Source organism: Arachis ipaensis, chromosome B1 (genome assembly GCF_059453495.1).
Source record: "Arachis ipaensis isolate K30076 ecotype BB chromosome B1, ASM5945349v1, whole genome shotgun sequence".
NCBI lineage: Eukaryota > Viridiplantae > Streptophyta > Magnoliopsida > Fabales > Fabaceae > Arachis > Arachis ipaensis.
The window spans coordinates 143,633,272-143,651,015 of NC_142436.1; the positions used below are offsets into that span (position 1 = coordinate 143,633,272).

Here is a 17,744-nt window from a genome sequence, read left to right on the forward strand (position 1 = left end):
TCGAACTCTCTTTTGAGCACCTTGGCGTTGTAGCACAAGGTCATTCTTTGCTTTAACGCCGTTTTTGATAAATGGGCCATCTCACTGACTTCATCCACTAAGTCTTTTTCCACAGCCTCTTCGACTCCTCCTAAGAGTAGTCATGAGCTCAACTCACCGATTTCTACGGGTATTATTGCATTTACTCTGTAAGTGAGCTGGAAAGGCATTTCCCTGGTGGCCGACTGTTGAGTTGTGCAGTAGGACCAAAGAACTGAGGCCAGTTCGTCTGCTCACGCTCCCTTTTTTTGGTCGAGTCGCTTCTTGAGGTCCTGCAAGATGACCTTGTTCGCAGCTTCAACTTGCCCGTTGGTTTGGGGGTGCTCAATTGACGAGAACTTTTGCTTTATGCCCAAACCGGCAAGAAATTCCCCAAATTTTTTATCGGCGAACTGTGTCCCGTTATCCGAGATAACGGCTTTCGGGATACCAAATCTTTCTATTACCTGCCTCCACATGAACTTCCTGCAATTTGCCGAGGATATGCTAGCCAACGGCTCGGCCTCTATCCACTTTTTATAATAATCAATGGCCACTATCAGGTATTTGACCTGCCCTGGCCCGACCAGGAAGGGTCCTAAGAGATCAATTCCCCATTGTAAGAAAGGTCGGGAAGCCGTCAGTAGGCTAAGTTCAGTCGCTGGTGCTTTGTGGAGGTTGGAATTCTCCTGGCATCTTTTGCACCTTCTCACAAATTCTTTGGAATCTGCCATCATAGAGGGCCAGTAATATCTGACTCTGACGAGCTTTCTGGTTAGGGCCTTTCCTCCAATATGGTGGCCACAGCATCCTTCGTGGACTTCTCTGAGGACATAGTCCGTTTGGTCGGGGCGTAGGCACTTCAGCAGCGGTTGGCTCAGCCCTCTTTTAAACAACTGGCCTTGTATGACCGCATACTTAGCCGCTTCACGCCTTATCGCTTTGGCCACCTTCTCGTCACTGGGGAGCCTGGCCTTTTCTAGGAAGTCGATGATCGGGTCCATCCAAGAGGGATCTGACTGGGTCAGATGTAAAGCCACTACTGGTTCTTTTATCAAACCATGAATGAGAGACCGGTTGCCAGTTCCTGGTTTTGTGCTCGCTAGCTTGGACAGGAGGTCTGCCCGTGTGTTCCTTTCCCTCGGAACGTGCTGGATCGTGACCTCCTCAAATTGCTTACTCAACTCTTTGACTTTCTCCAGATACTTCTGTAACAGTGAGTCTCTAGCCTGGTAGGTCCCATTGATCTGAGAAGTTACGACCTGCGAGTCGCTACATACTTCCAGTCTGGTAGCTCCGACCTCTCTTGCTAAAGTTAGGCCGCCCAGCAGGGCCTCGTATTCTGCTTGATTATTTGACACCGGGAAATCAAATTTGACCAACTGCTCGTATGCAACCCCAGTTGAGTTTTCTAATATGATTCTTGCTCCTCTGAACGTTTGATTGGATGCTCCGTGAACGTGGAGCTTCCACTGTGTGCTCGGTGTCCGGCAGGGTCCCCTGTCACCTCTACTAGGAAGTCAGCCATGGCCTGAGCTTTGATCGTGTGCCTGGGTTCATACTGTAGGTCATATTGGAAAAGTTCAACAGCCCAAGTCATCATTCTACCCGCCAGATCGGGTTTCTGGAGTACTTGCCAGATCACCTGATCCGTCCTAACGATGACTTGGTGTCCTTGGAAGTACTACCGTAATCGGCGCGACGAGGTCAGGAGCGCATATGCCACCTTCTCCAGCTTGCTATACCTTAACTCTGCTCCTTGTAGTGCTTTACTCACAAAATATACTGGTTGTTGCGCCCTCCCTTCTTCTCGCACCAAAATCGCCGCCAAGGCTTCATCGGTTACTGCCAAATACAAGTACAGCGCCTCTCCATTCTTAGGTCTCGCGAGGACGGGCAGTGCCGAGATCACCTCTTTGAAGTGTTTGAAAGCTTCCTCACATGCCGGGGCCACTCGAATGCGATTCCCTTCTTCATCGGGTTAAAGAAAGGTAGGGATTTGGCCGCCAACGCACCGAGGAAGCGGGATAGCGCGACGAGTCTGCCCACCAACCTTTGGACATCTTTCATGCTTCCTAAGCTCTTCATCTGTAGGATTGCTTCACACTTTTCCGGGTTGGCCTCCACCCCCCTTTGGGATATCATGAACCCTAAGAACTTTCTGGCTTCGACGGCGAAGGCACACTTCAGCGGGTTGAGCCTCATTCCGTGTCGACGAAAGGAGGCAAAGACGCTTTCCAGGTCACCTATGAGGTCCCCGGATCTGGCGATATTGACCAGGATATCGTCCACGTATACCTCTATCGTCTTGCCGATTAGGTCTCTGAGGACCTTGTTCATTAGCCTTTGGTATGTGGCCCCTGCATTCTTCAGTCCGAATGACATCACCTTGTAGCATTACGCCCCTCCTGGCGTTATAAATGCCATTTTCTCTTCATCTGGCCGGTGCATCGGTATCTGATTGTACCCAGAATAGGCATCCATGAAGCTCAGATACCGATACCCCGCCGCCGCGTCAACAAGAGCATCATTGTTGGGTTGGGGGAAGGAATCCTTGGGACATGCTTTGTTAAGGTCAGAGTAGTCCACGCACATCCTCCATTTCTCATTGGGCTTTTTGACCAGGACCACGTTCGATAGCCAAGTCGAGTAGTCGAGTTCCCGAATGAAGCCCGCTTCTAGTAGGCTGGCCGTCTGTTTGGCCACCTCTTCTGCGCTTTCTTGGGACATTTTTCTCCTCCTTTGGGCCACTGGCTTTGCCTCCGGCCTCACGGCTAACTGGTGCGACATGAACTGGGCGTCTATACCCGGCATGTCGGCTGGAGTCCAGGCAAACAAGTCACCGTTGACTCTAATCATCTCCATCAGGGGTTCTTTCAAGTAATGGGGTAGATTTCTATTTACAAAAGTAAACTTCTCATCTAAGTCGCCGACCTTGAACTTTTCGAGGTCCCCCTTCTGGTTCTGGTCTGGGTTTGTCATCTACTCTGGCGTCCAGGTCGGCGAGAAAGTCACCGGATGCTTCTTTAGACTTCTTTCTTAGGGAGAGGCTGGCGTTGTCGCATACGACCGCCGTCTCTAGGTCTCCCCTGATGGTCCCCACGGATCCATCATCAGCAACAAACTTCATTAACAATAGCTTGGTGGAAATCATCGCCCCAAATTCATTGATGGTCTTTCTCCCCAAGATGAGGTTGTAGGCCATGGAGTCCCTCAACATAACGAACTCCGCCATTAGCGACCTCTTCCCCCTGCCTCCGCCAATGGAGACCGGGAGGGACACTACGCCGTCTGGTTTGATGAAGTTATCTCCTAGGCCTACTACGCCGTGTTGGTGGCCCCTCAAGTCGGTATACTGTAGGCCTATGGCATCAAATACATTACGGAACATGATATTGGAGTCAGCCCCTGTGTCCACCAGGATCCGCCTTACTAGGCCGGTGCCCACCCTGGCTGTGATCACCATCGGCGGGTTCTCCACAACCTTATCAAACCATTGATCTTCAGGGCCAAAAGATATCGAGGTTACCCTCTGGGGGTTCGGCATGGGGCCAGAGGACATAGCTAAGACCTTGGTGTCCTTCTTGCTAGTCGATTTCGATCTGGGGGGACGACCCTTCCAATCACCACATTTACCACAGTAAGGCCACGCTCACTGTCCTCCTCAGGTTCCCGTCTTTGCCTTACGGCGCAGCTTTTGTCATGAGTTGATCGGTCCCTCCTCCTTGGTTCCCTTATTAGGTTGGAGAACACAACCAACTTTCCTTCCCGAATGGCTTGCTCCAGGGCGTCTTTCAGGTCAAAACAGTCTTGGGTCTTGTGGCCATAACCCTTATGATAATCACAATAGAGGCTCTTGTTTCCTCCCATCCTATCCTTGAGTTGTCGGGGCTTCGACAAGATGCCCTTGTCGGCGATCTGCTGAAAGACCTCGACGATTGGAGCCGCTAGGGGGGTGTAGTTGGTGAACTTCCCAACACGGGGAAAGGGCTTGAAAGTCTTGGCCGATCCTCCGTCTCTGGAGTGTTCCTTAGACCTTTCCCCGCCGCCGGATGGGCGGGCATTAGAGTATGTTGGCTGCCGTTTATTGGCTGCCACGACCTGACTTACTTCTTCATCATTGATATATTCCCTGGCTACGTTCTGAATTTCCTGCATTGTCCAGACGGGTTTGGTGGTAAGGTATTTTCTGAAATCCTCATTTAGTAGCCCATTGGTTAAGCACAAACTGGCCACCAAATCGGTTAGGCCATCAATCTTCAGGCACTTATCATTGAATCTGTTCAGGTACTTCCTGGTCGGCTCGCCGGTTCGTTGTGTCACTCCTAGCAGATTAATCGGGTGTTTCGCTTTGGCGATACGCGTGGTGAACTGGGCTAAGAAGGCGCGACTGATGTCGACAAACGTGGTTATGGAGCCTTGGGAGAGGACATTGAACCAACGAATCGCCGGCCCAGCTAAGGTTACCGGGAAAGCCCGACACCTTACTTCGTCGCCTACCCCTTCCAGGTTCATCCTGGCCTCGAAGGCCGTTAGATGTTCCTGGGGATCTTGAGTACCGTCGTACCTCATATCTATCGACTTATCAAAGTGCTTCGGCAGTCGTACTCCAAGGATCGAGTGGTAGAAAGGGGTTGCCCCCATGACCACTAGTTGCCGGGTTCTTCTCGGTCTTTCCATGCTGGGCTCTCTGTTAGGCCGGCTTCTCCTTGCCCTTTCTCGATGGTGTTCTTGTTGTGGTCGGCTCCTTCTTCTTCGTTCTCTGTCGCTTTCCCATTCTTCCTCTTCGGTATCTCTTGTCGGCGATCGGGTGTAGACCAGAGGATCTCGTCGTCTCCTTGGCGCCTCTCTACTTTCCTGGCCGTCTGGTTTTGTCCGGGGGCTTGGAGTGCGCCTGGAATGACTTCTTCGGAGACTCCTTTCTCATCTTTGAGAGGATCGGAAAGGCTCAATGCTAGGAGTAGGCTGACGACCTTCCTGATTGGCTACTTCTCGCTATCTGCACCTTATGGCGCAACTCTTGTATTATCCTGGCGCTGTCACTGCCTGTTCCTCCAAAGGGTCGTCCCTCGGGTTGCCACGGGGGGATCTGGTGCCCTCGCGAGTGGGAGCTCTGGCGGCTACCCTGCTGCCTCTGGGATCCATTTCTTCCCCGCGGGGCCCGGCTCCGCCGTCAGCCCCACCAGGAACCAAAACAAAGTCCATATCGGCAAGTCCCCACAGACGGCGCCAATGTTCGGTAAGTTGGTTACCGGACGATTTGGGATTACTGATTGGGTGTGAAGATGGGTCCTTGCCTCAGCCTGGATCCTAGAAACGAACAGCGCGAGCGGCCGACTTCCCGAGTTCTTCGTGAGTTGAGGGGGGTGTCACCTGCAAGGACACTGCGATGCTCAAGTCAGTCTAGTGCGTAGGTGGTAAGGAGGAAAAAGTAATGGTGACGTACCTTGGGGAGGGGTAGGGCCCTCCCATATATACTGTGTCAGAGGTGGACCCCGCATGAGCAGACCCACCTTCCGCGAAGCTTCCCCTTGCCAGCTGTTACCAGGTGAGCTGGCTCCCAAGAGGGAAGGTGCTCGGGTCAAGATCCGGGCATGTAGTGCCCTACGGAGTAGTCACCCGGACCCGACAAAGGCGCGTGCCAGTCGGGTCAGTCATAGGGTCAGCCGGGCTGGGCCGCAACACATATAAATTTATATACATAGCATATAAATTTTTATACAAACATATGTTTGCACATAGCAAAAAATTTATCGATATAACACATAAATCTTTATTCATAGCACATAAATTTTTATATAGAACACAAACTTTTATCGCGAATATAATTTGTTGGTGGGGTGAGTCAGTGCTATAAACACGTGATCTTTCAAAAATTTTGGTATTATCTATCAAAAGTTGATGTGTTGGGCATAAAAAAAATTTGTACACCATAATTTATGTGTATTAGTATGTATATTATTAGTCGGTGTAAATGTTTTGAATATATAGTCTTTTAAAAAAATTTATGCAGTGTGTATTTGGTTGGTTGGGTATTAATGTTTTGAATATATATGTAGTCATTGTACATTCAAATCTTTTGTAATGTGCATCAAAATTTGTGTGTTGTGTTCTAATTTTTAATTTTTGAACATATAGAAGAAGATGAAGAAGGCGACAATAATAACGATGATGATAATAAGGTTTACGAGAAGAAAAAAAGAAGAAAAAATATCAAACAAGAGAATAAGAGGACATTGGAAAAGAATAAAAGGACGGCGACAACAATGATAACGATGACGACGTTTTTGGAAAAAAATATGATAATGACAACGACAAAAATAATAAAAGACAAAAAAAAAGATGAGAAAAAAAGTAGCAACAATATATATATATATATATATATATATATATATATATATATATTATTTGTACACTAAAATTAGTCACTAAAATCAGCTACCAATGTATTTATGTATAAATACATATGTGGTTTAATTTATTTTCAATATATATTTGTATTTTAACATATATTTTATACTAGTGAGTGATTTTAGGCTGCGTTTGTTTACAGAAACAGGACACTGAAACAGGGACACAGAGACACAAAATCGTGTTTGGCAGAGGAGACATGGACAGAGACAATGTGTCCAGAGACACTGAATTAGTGTATTTTGTGTTCATTCTGAGAGGAAGGACACGGAGACACTAACAAGGAACACAACTTATTTTTTATTTTTTCTTTTATTATTCTTATTAATTTTTCATAATTATATTTTTTATTATTATATTTTCCATCTCAAATTTTTTAAATAAAAAAATAAGAATAAATTGTTCTAGTTTATCACTAAATAGAATACAAGAACACAATATATATATAAGGAGATGCTTCCATAAAGACGCAGAAAACGTCTTTCTTTAAAGATATTTTTTAATAATTAAAATTTAACACATATAATCATTTAAATTATGTTATTTTTATCAAAATTAGGTCAGACAAATTAATTTGACCGAAAAATAGTAAATCAAATTTTGAATCTGTCTAAATTAATATTATTTTTTATAAAAAATTACTACAATACCCCTATTATATAAAATGATTAAAATATTCTTATTATATATATTAATTTTGAGAATTTTAAATTCTAGCCCTTTTCTTCTCTATTGTTATAGGGTTAGATTTTAAAGTTTTCAAAATTAATATATATATATATATATATATATATATATATATATATATATATATATAATAGGAATATTTTAGTTGTGTTTTATAATAGAGATATTATAGTAATTTTTTATAAAAAAAATTAATTTATATCGATTTAAAATTTAATTTATTAATTTTTTTTACTAAACTGATTTGTCCAGCCTAATTTTAATAAAAATAATATAATTTAATTGATTATATGTGATAAATTTTAATTTTTAAAAAATATCTTTAAAAAAAATATTTTTAACATCTTTATCTAAGTGACTCCCTATATTATAAACGTTTGAAAAGTGTACTGTAATTCAATTGAGTACTTAATTTTAAAAAATTTAGACGGCTAATCTTATTGAACATATTACACGAAAAAATTCAAAAAAATCTTAGAGATTACACCGCTATTAAAATTGAAAAAGTTTAGAGGGTTAGCAACTTTTATGTTTTTTGGTCAGTACTTAACCATCAAAATAAAAGTGATTGATCTCTCACCATTAAATGTAATCTCACACCATTAAAAACATTAGTAATAACCAATTGATGATTACAAAACACCAAAATTATTGCCCCCTAACATTCCTCGTTAAAATTTACTCATTTCTTTTAATAATAAGTACATAGAAGTATAGATTTATAATGGGGCCAGCTACACATACAAGTAAAAAAGCCGTACAAGTTTTACAAGTTATCAGCTCAAACTTCATTAACACGCGCATTAACTCATTTTGAATGGAGCGTAACTACACGCGTCCCACTCAAACGGTTCCTCTTCGTCTTCTTCTTCTTCTTCTCTTCTTCTTCTTCTTCGTCTTCGTCTTCTTCTTCTTCCTCTTCCTCTTCCTCTTCCTCTTCCTCTTCGTTTTTTTTTTCGATTTTCATGGTTTCTGAAATTCTTCTTCTTCTTCTTGCTGCACGTTCTTCTTCTTCTTACTCTTCTTCTTCTCCTTTTCTTTCGTTTCTGCACGTTCTTCTTCCTCGTTTTCCTTTTCTTCTTCTTCTTCTTCTTTTTCTTCATTTACGTCTTTTCTCTCTGTTTTCTCTTTTTTTCGATTTTTCATGGTAAAATCGTTTTTGAAGAAGAAGAAGCAGCAGAAGATGAGGAGGAGAAAGAGAAAGAGTTCTGAATTTTCTTAAATCCTTTGGGTGTATTTTCTTAAATCCTTTGGGTGTATTCCTATAATCGTTTGGGTGAATTCTTGTAACCGTTTGAGTGTATTTTTTGTAATCCTTTGCGTGTATTTCTGTAATCATTTGGGTATATTTGAGTGATATCTAACTGATATCTATGGGTGTATCTGACTCATATCTATGGGTGTATCTTACTGATATCTATGGGTGTATTTTTCATTTCAGAAAAAATGGCAAGTATTACAGAAATACACCCAAACGATTACATAAAATACACCCAAGAGATTACAGAAATACACCCAAACGGTTACAGGAATTCACCCAAACGATTATAGAAATACACCCAAAAGATTACAGAAAATACACCCAAAGGATTTAAGAAATACACCCAAAATCATGTATAATTCAGAACTCTTTCTCTTTCTCCTCCTCATCTTCTGCTACTTCTTCTTCTTCAAAAACGATTTCAGAGCTTGATGTCAAAAAATAATAGAAATCGAGAATAACGAAAAAAGAAGAAGAAGAAGAAGAAGAAGAAGGTGCAGCAAGAAGAAGAAAAAGAAAGAAGAAGAACGTGCAGAAGAAGAAGAAGAAAAAGAAAAGAAGGTGCAATGAAGAAGAAGAAGAAGAAAAGAAGAAGAAGAAGAAGAAGAGGAAGAGGAAGAGGAAGAAGAAGAGGAAGAGGAAGAAGAACGTGCAGCAAGAAGAAGAAGAAGGTGCAATGAAAACGTGCCGTAACAGTATGTGGAGGAACTAACGTCAACGACGAAGAACAAACCAGTGAGAAAGGGGGAGAAAAGAACGATCAAAAAAGAAGGAGAAGAAGAAGAAGGAATGTAGCGCGTGTAAGGAATGTAGCACTTGCAGCAAATTTTGGGGATTAGAGTTTAATTGACTTGTAATACTTACAAGCCCTAATCGCTTGTACGTAGAGTTTTTCTCATTTATAATAGGTCCAAATAATATGTATAGATTACATTTCTTTATTTTTGGCATTATGTATAGAAGATTACATTGTTATTGTAATGGAGTATAATCCTAAAATCAATATGTAATTATTTTGACATAAAATTAATAATTAAAAATTATTAAATAATATATATAACCAAATATGTCCAATTATATAATAATTTTTAACCATCAAATTTATCAAAGAAATTTGCATGGGAGTTTTAGCCTTGCCAACGGATTGTACTTAGCTTGAAGAGTCTCTTAACCGTTTAAGTTCATCAATGAGAGACGTCAGATTCTTATGTGACGATCCACCTTCCTCAACAGCTGCTCTAGCCTTCTTCCCAAGCTCTCTTGCACGTTGTCTGATTTTCTCCGCTTCATCACCACCATCCATCAGCTTCCTCACAGCTTTCTCTATGCTCTCTCTTCCCACCACCTTCTTCTTCACCACAAAACCAATAAAATTCCACTCCTCTGCACCAACCTCCACCCCAATCCCATGCACCTCACTTATAAGCTTCTCATTATAAAACTGTTCATCATGCACCGGCCACATAATCATCGGAACCCCAGCGCTCACTGCCTCCACGGTGGAGTTCCACCCACAATGCGTAAGAAACGCTCCCACTGAGAGGTGGCCTAGTATCAAAACCTGCGGGGCCCACCCTCTTATAATCATCCCTTTGGTCATGTTCCTCTTCTCAAAACCCTTCGGCATCCACTTGGCCTTCTCCTCCTCGCTCTCATTCTCCTTCCCTTTCTTCTCCGGCACCACCCAGACGAAATCGCAACCCGACGCTTCCACCGCGCACGCTATCTCGTATAGCTGCTTATCCGAGAACTGGTTAATACTCCCGAAGCATATGTAGAGTACCGAGTTCGCTCGCTTCGAGTTGAGCCAACTCAGGCACTTATGCGCGCTCACCACGCTCTCTTGACCCCTCTCCGTTTTCTCTTCGGCGGTTCTGCAGATCAGAGACACAGGGCCAACATGCCACGCCTTGTGCCCCGTGGTTTTCTCGTAGTGTTGGATATACTCTTCTCCATCTAGTTCGGCGAAGTTGTTGACGATGATGCCATGGCTTTTGAGCTCCATCTCGAGCAGTGGCTTTGTTGAATCAATCAACACTGTCGGTGGTGTTGCGTTGAGAGTGATACGGTGTGGCAGGTCACGAACGACATTGGGATCGGAATTGGAATAGGATTCGATAGGGTTAGCGTAGATGGAGTGCATGGCGCATACGGCGAAGAGGGAGAAGCCGTTGAAGACAAGCCTCGGGATACGAAGCTTGGTTGCCACGTCATGCACCCATGGGAAGAAGAAATCTGCCACAATGCAATCGGGTGGGTTTCGCTCCAAGAAGCGCTCCATTGGTCCGCGGAGCAGCATGGCGGCTTCGTGGACCTTGACGGAGTCCTCAACATTGTTGACGGCGGCGAGGTTTTCGACGCCATCAGGGAGTCCGAGCTGGCGGGAAGGGAAGTGGACGGTGTGGAGGCGGAGGCGGTGGGAGATGAATTTATGGAGGGTATGGGCGTTGGAAGGGGTGGTGAGGATGGTCACGTGATGTCCACGTGAGGAGAAGAGCCTTGCTATGTCGCAGAGAGGGATCATGTGGCCCGGTGATGGGTACGGAATGAAGTGAAGCCTCAACGAACCTTCATCAAGATCAAAGGCACCCATATCATCAGAGGTGAAACACACACAACGCAAGCAATGGATTATTCAATGTTCAAGACTAATTTCTTGTATTTATAGTTGAAATGAGTATTATTTTAATATCTTAGTACAAGTTGTTCCTACGGGAAGTTAATTAAACTTCTAAACTTTAATTAGTAGCTTGTAGTGTATGTCGCATCCCAATTAAGTTTCACTTGGCCATATATAATCATCAAAACAAACTTTTAAGATATTATTGATCTTCATTTCCTATTCTGTCTTGAACTTGCAAAGTTTCAATTAGAGTGCCGGGCACAGATATTTCTACTTTTGTATTACAAGACAAACATATATGGCTCTTGATCGGTTTTAAATGATCAGAAATGAAGATTTGGATATTTATGTCGTGCTGATGATTTTGATGCTGCCCTAAGCCTTCAGTATAGTAAATAACAAATTTTTTTTTGGTTGTACATGGGGCCTAAGCCCAGACAAAAAGAAAAACTATTAGCTACTATTCACATGAGATCTATCTATTCTCTTAGCCTCATCACTCAGGATGGTCCGTAGTTTTTCTGGTGGTGCATCAAAGAATTGGAACCCTTCTTTTCTATTCATTCCATATTTTGCTAACCTGCCGCCTTATTTGCTTCTCTGTATATGTGCTTGAACTAAATTTTCCAAGGTCTTTTCTTTCATTCTCTGATTTCTTTCAGCAATGGATTAAGACATTGACTTTTCTCATCGTCCATGTTTATAGAATCGATACCGTCTTTGAAATTCAGCTTAATTACCATTTTTCTCATGCCTAATTTCCAAGCGACGCTCAACCCATGTATAACTCTCCAGAGTTCTGCTTGCAACGAACTGCATTTTCCCAAATTGGCGGTGTATCCACTTATCCATTCTCCATTGTGAGTCTGAATAAGTCAACCACACGTCGCTATTCTCGCCCCAACTAACACTGCACCATCTGTGCTAAGTTTAACCCACCCTTTGTTTGGGGTTTCCAATTGGAATTCATTTTGGTATTAGATGGATTGTGTGTTCCCTCCTCCTCCTTATCAAGGGCTTTCCTGTAATCAGCAGCAGCTCGGTAAATTATCTCAACTGCATTATTGGGATCTGAAAAAGAGGAGAATGAATCTCCTGATTCCTCCATTTCCATAATTTCCAACACGTTATAAGAAAAATATCAATCCATTGTTGTGAATTTTTGGCCCTTAAATCATTCTCCAAATTGAGAACTAACCACTCTTTGAATGGTAGATTAAAGAAAATGGGGGTTGCAATTGGGGACAGGACTTGGATCCAAATTCTAGCTACTTTTGGACAGTCTCTGAACACATGAATCATTGTTTCCATCTTGTCTGAGCATGAGTTCTGCAGTGAGTATGCACTCATGTGCAACTAACCAGGCGAAGGATTTAATTCTTTCAGGACCTCTCCATCCCCATATAATTTTTCATAGGATCCCGCTAGGGAGACAATGGACTATTTGTACAATGTGTATAATGGGCTATTGAGTTACAAAATGAACATCCTCATACTATTTAGAATAATCATTCGAGTACTAGCAATAATAAACATCTTCCCAAAAGTTGATTTTGGGGTTCACCAAGGATCGAACTCTTGACCTTTTAGATCTAACGTTCTAATACCATGTCATGATACCACTCATCCCAAAAGCTTTAGCTGATGGAAAAATGTAACACTAATGATTATATCTCTAATACTCCCTAAACCTCTATTGTACACATTGTATAAATATTTCATTGGCTCCTCATACTTTCCCTTTTTCATATTCTTTTTTTATCGCTTCGTTGCTTAGTTAGCACTTTGTATGCCGAGGCCACAGAGAAGATTCCATTTGCAGTATGGCTCCAAAAAATAGTATCCTCCCACGAACATCAGTTAAGGGGGTTGATTTGTAAGTATTATACCATGTATCTGTTCAGGCGTAGGTCACTTATAAGATCTTTATTCCAATTACTCCAATTATCAACAGCTTTTTCCAGAGGCATATTTTCTTCTGCTTCTGTCATCTCTCTTCGATCTAGCTTGTACAACACTTCTCCTCCTTTGAGCCATTTATCTTTAAAGAACGATATTTGTCGTCCATTTTTTTACCACCCATGAGAATTCTCCCCTTTTGGCCTTCCACAGCTTCGAGATATCCTTCCAAAACAAGGAATCTGTACTTCTGCTCACAAATTTATTAGGCCCATGTTAGTTCCTTCCGTATTTGTGGTTTAGTAATTTAACCCATAAAGCATCTAGTTCATTGATTATCCTCCAAATTATTTTCATTTGAAAACCATTGTTAACCTTCTCAAGATGTTTTAATTCATAACCGCCTTGGAGTTTGGAAAGACACAGGGTGTTCCACCCTACATGATGCATCTTTCTTGTACCTTGTGTTTCTCCCCAAATAAAAGTTCTTTGTAATTTTTCAATTTCTCTACATATTTTCTTGGGCAGAAAGCAGTGCTGCATGTCATAATTTGCAATTGGGACTATCACTGACTTTGCCAAGGTCACCCTCCCTGCTAGGGAGAGACATTTTGCTTTCCATCCCTTCAACTTGTTCTTCACATTTTCTATTATAATCTTAAACCTCTCTTTGCCTACCCGATTATTAGTGATCATCGCACCTAAGTACTTGCCAAGGCTTGGTTGCTCCCTATAATTTTGCACCGATCCTTTATTACTTTTCTCACTTCAGTTTTCATATTCGTTGAGAAAATTATGGTTGTTTTTGTTTCGCTCACTTTTAAGTCTGAAACCTGACAAAATTTATCCATCACTTTTTCACAATGTTGATTTGCTGTAAAGTTGCCTCCGCAAAGACCAAAAGGTCATCCACAAAGAGAAGGTGTGATATGATTGGTCCCTCCTTGCCAACCTTAAACCCCCTCCAGCCTTGCTCTTTAACATGATCCTCTATGAGTTGTGACAATTTGTACATGGCAATGACAAACATATAGGGAGAGATCGGATCGCCCTGTCTAATCCCTCTGGACGGGCTAAATTCTTCCGTTTTGTCTCCATTCCACAACACATTATATGATACAGTTGAAACACATTCCATAATTATGTGAACAAGAATTGGTGGTAGATTAAATTCAGTGAGGCATCTTCTCAAAATATTCCAATTAAGGCGATCATATGATTTCTCAAAATCAAATTTTATCGCTATAAAACCCTTCCTCCCTTTGAACTTTTTTATAGAGTGCATTATCTCCTTGGCAATAATTATGTTATCTTATATCTTTCTATTCGGGACAAAATTAGACTGGTAGGGAGCTATTCTTTCCTTAAGGGTGGGCTTGAGCCTCTCGACAATAATCTTAGATATACATTTATAACTAACATTACATAAGGCTATAGGTCGAAATTGAGTGATAAATTCCGGTACCTGGACCTTTGGTATAAGGGTTATGAGAGTTTTGTTGTGGCCTCTAATGATTTCTGGATTGTTCCAAACAAGCTTGATATTTTCAATGACATCCTTCTGAATAATGTTCTAATCTATTCTATTATATAAAAATCAAATTTCTACACTTAATGATGGAGCTGGCGTGGCATGCTTCTGAGAGTATTTCCTAATTTATTTCTTTTAACTCATTAAATACAAGTTATTACGATAAACTAACTATATCAATTAATTGATTTGATTAGATATTTAAATATCATTTAATTTATTATAATTTATATCAATTTAATTTGGTAGTATTTTTTAATTTATTTATTTTAATATTCTGTTAATATTTTTTAATTTATTTTTTTTAATTTATTAAACCAAATTTATTGTGGGTACTAATTAATTAATTTGATTAATTTATTAGTCATTAAAATAATAAATCTATGAATAAAATAGACAATTGAAATATTTTCAACTAAATCAAATCAAATCATATCATATATATTAAGCTAAATTCAAATAATATGAATTAAGGACTAAATTAAAATGAGATAATTTCTTACTTATTCAAGTTGAGTGCAATAAATACAAATTAATTTTTTTAGATAATCATAATTTTTATTTTTAATAAAAATATTATTGTATTAAAATGATGCATTTTAAAGATGTATAAATGAGATTTTTATTAAAAAAATTTACAAGATAGTAAATGCAATTTTATTTTAATTTTATCCTTAACGTTTAGTTTTAATTTTTACCTTTAGAGTTTTAATATGTTTCAATTATACTATTAGAGTGAACAACATTAATTATAACTAATCAATTATATTATCTGATTTGACCAAAATTAAATAAATATTAAATTATTTAATAAATAATAAATAATAAATAAATTTAATTTGAATTATTTTTTTATTATTTTCTATATCTAGGAATCTTAATGTACTTTTATGTATTTTGATTAATAGTTCTCAAAGGAGTTACTATTTTATTTACTAACATTTTAAATTTTTTATAATATTTTCATAAAACTTGATTAATAGGTTCTTCTTCACAATGTTTTTCTTGAACTTTTTAATAAAAATATATCTTAGTTTTTGTCTTTCATATTTTATATTTATTTATTATACTAATTTTTTTACAGTGTATTTTTATCAACTACATACATTATTTTTAGTCTTTTTTTACTTTTTTTAATTATTTTATTACCTTATTTTTAATTATTTATTTTATTTTCACTCCTCATATGTTTATTGTGTTTCACTTCATTTTAGTTTTAATTTCATAGTGAACTTTCAATTATATAAAAGTCAATAGTTTCTTTCAAAACATGGTTAAATATATTATCTATTATATACAATTATTAGGATAAACAAACAAATATAAATTGAATATATAATTTAATTTTAATTTGAACTAAAAACTAAATAAATTGTCAAAAAAATAGCAACTAATTTTGTTTTTAATTTCTCTATAATTTATTTAAAGATAAAAATCTCTCTATAACTACTAACATCGCCGATAACAAAATTATAAGTTTCTATAAAATAAAAAATATATAAAATAAATAACATATATATAATTTTAAAGTTATTAATCATATACTATGGACAAATTTTTTTTTTAAGAAAATCTTATGGATCAACATGTAATTTTTTTATATTTTTTTTTTTTTCTAAAATTTTTCAGACTTATTAACCTTTAAGTTGTCTATACATCACTTCTCAAAATATTATGATTTCACAAGATATAATATGTGGGGTGCGGTAAATCACCTTTATAAACCATTTGCATACTAATTTTACGTATATCTTCCAAATTAAAAAAGGCTACGTGCATGTCTCAATTTATATTTCTATGTAAATCAAATTTATGAAGTTCGAATTATGTGTTTTCGTAGTAAATCGAATCTATAAGGTTCGAATTACTTGGATGCTATCTATGCTACTAAATTAAACGAGGGAGATTCAATTTAAAATGAGCTGGATTGCTACTAAGTGAGTATAAATCGAACCTTATTGCTTCGATTTAGCATGGACTACATAAATCGAAATTTATAGATTCGATTTAGTAGGGGATGACATAATTCGAATTTTTTGAATTCAATTTACTTTTGAATCACAATGTCAAGTAATTCAAATCCTATAGATTCGATTTACTACTTATTACCCTAATTTGAATTCATTAAATTCGATTTTTATATAGAAATGTAAAAGGAGACAACTAGGTAACGTTTTTGAATTTAGAAGATTCAGGTAATTTTAGTGTGGCTTTAGTTTATCAACGTAAATTAACCTAATATGTGATATTAGTTATTGTTATATATATGAAAAACGTGACTTATTTATGCATTGTTTGGATTAGAAGAATTTGTAGGGAAATAAAATGTTGGAAAAAAAATGGATGAAAAAATCAATTTTTCATTATTTGGATCAACAAAGAAATTAAATGAAAAACATAAAAGTGTATGTAGAGGTCATGTAAATTTTTTCTCTTCAAAATTGCGAAGAAAACTAATGCAGAAGTGCAAACATGGGTAAAAATACAGAGTTACCATTTGAATTATAATTTATATATAATATATAAAAATATTAATATAATTTTACTCTATTATAATTTTTTCTCTTCTTACTTTTCCTTCCATCCAAGCAAAAGAAAATTTTCCCTCTATTTTCTTTCCATTCAATTTTGCTTTATCTAAACAACACACACAAAAAATATATACTTTTCTTTCCTATCATTTTCTTTCTTTCTATTTTCTTTTCTCTTATTTTCCATTTTATATCCAAACAATAGCTTAATATTTATCCATTTATCTTCTATTAATATTGTTATAACAAGGATACATGTGAATTTATAAAAATGATATAACCCAAACTCTGATTATCACAAAAACAGTCAAAATGGATATTTGCAGGGATCACTCGCATTTTAGGGCTAGATGGGGACTCGTGAAATCCTCATTCCTCACGACCTGTCACGCGAAAAAGGATAGGGACTAGGAGTGGCAAACGGGCCAAAATCCGTCGGGTTGGCCCGCATAACCCGCCAAAAAAGGCGGGTTGGGCTGAAATTTTGAGACCGCCAAACTTAAAAAGCCCGCCTATCCCGCACCGCTTAATCCATGGGTTTCGGCAGGGCGGAGGCGGGGTGGGACAGGCTTCCCCGCTGGACCAAGCTTTTATTTTATTAGGGCCATTTTTTTACAAATTTCTATTATGTTATTAATCTATGAGATGATAAATATGATAACTGAAGATGTTCTAAGTTATATTTTGGATTACATTTTATGTTTGATTAATTATAAACTTGAAGATGTTTAATTATATATTTTGGATAATATTTGTTTTGGTTTGAACAATGTTAGTTTTATT

General features: G+C 38.7%; 2 protein-coding genes and 1 pseudogene across 2 annotated transcripts; all 3 read right to left on the reverse strand.

Annotated features, from left to right (window-relative positions):
• Positions 1 to 272: 272 nt before the first annotated feature.
• Positions 273 to 1,618, reverse strand: LOC107613847 (uncharacterized). Its single transcript, XM_016316020.1, has 2 exons — positions 1,456 to 1,618; positions 273 to 1,360 (listed from the first exon to the last, which is right to left on the reverse strand). Exons 1-2 carry the CDS (start codon positions 1,616 to 1,618, stop codon positions 273 to 275), a joined length of 1,251 nt encoding a protein of 416 aa, XP_016171506.1.
• Positions 1,619 to 3,582: 1,964 nt separating this feature from the next.
• LOC107613856 (uncharacterized) lies at positions 3,583 to 4,662 on the reverse strand. The gene has a single exon (XM_016316032.1). It carries the CDS (start codon positions 4,660 to 4,662, stop codon positions 3,583 to 3,585), a length of 1,080 nt encoding a protein of 359 aa, XP_016171518.1.
• A 4,865-nt stretch (positions 4,663 to 9,527) lies between these two features.
• On the reverse strand, positions 9,528 to 10,970 carry LOC107613863 (UDP-glucosyl transferase 73CC6 pseudogene; annotated as a pseudogene).
• Positions 10,971 to 17,744: the final 6,774 nt, after the last annotated feature.

Coding starts and splice junctions, on each gene's coding strand:
- LOC107613847 (XM_016316020.1), bottom strand. CDS start 1,618: ATGACTTGGGCTGTTGAACTTTTCCAATATGACCTACAGTATGAACCC. Junction 1,361..1,455: donor CACGGAGCATCCAATCAAAC/GTTCAGAGGAGC, acceptor ATAATCAAGCAG/AATACGAGGCCCTGCTGGGC.
- LOC107613856 (XM_016316032.1), bottom strand. CDS start 4,662: ATGGGGGCAACCCCTTTCTACCACTCGATCCTTGGAGTACGACTGCCG.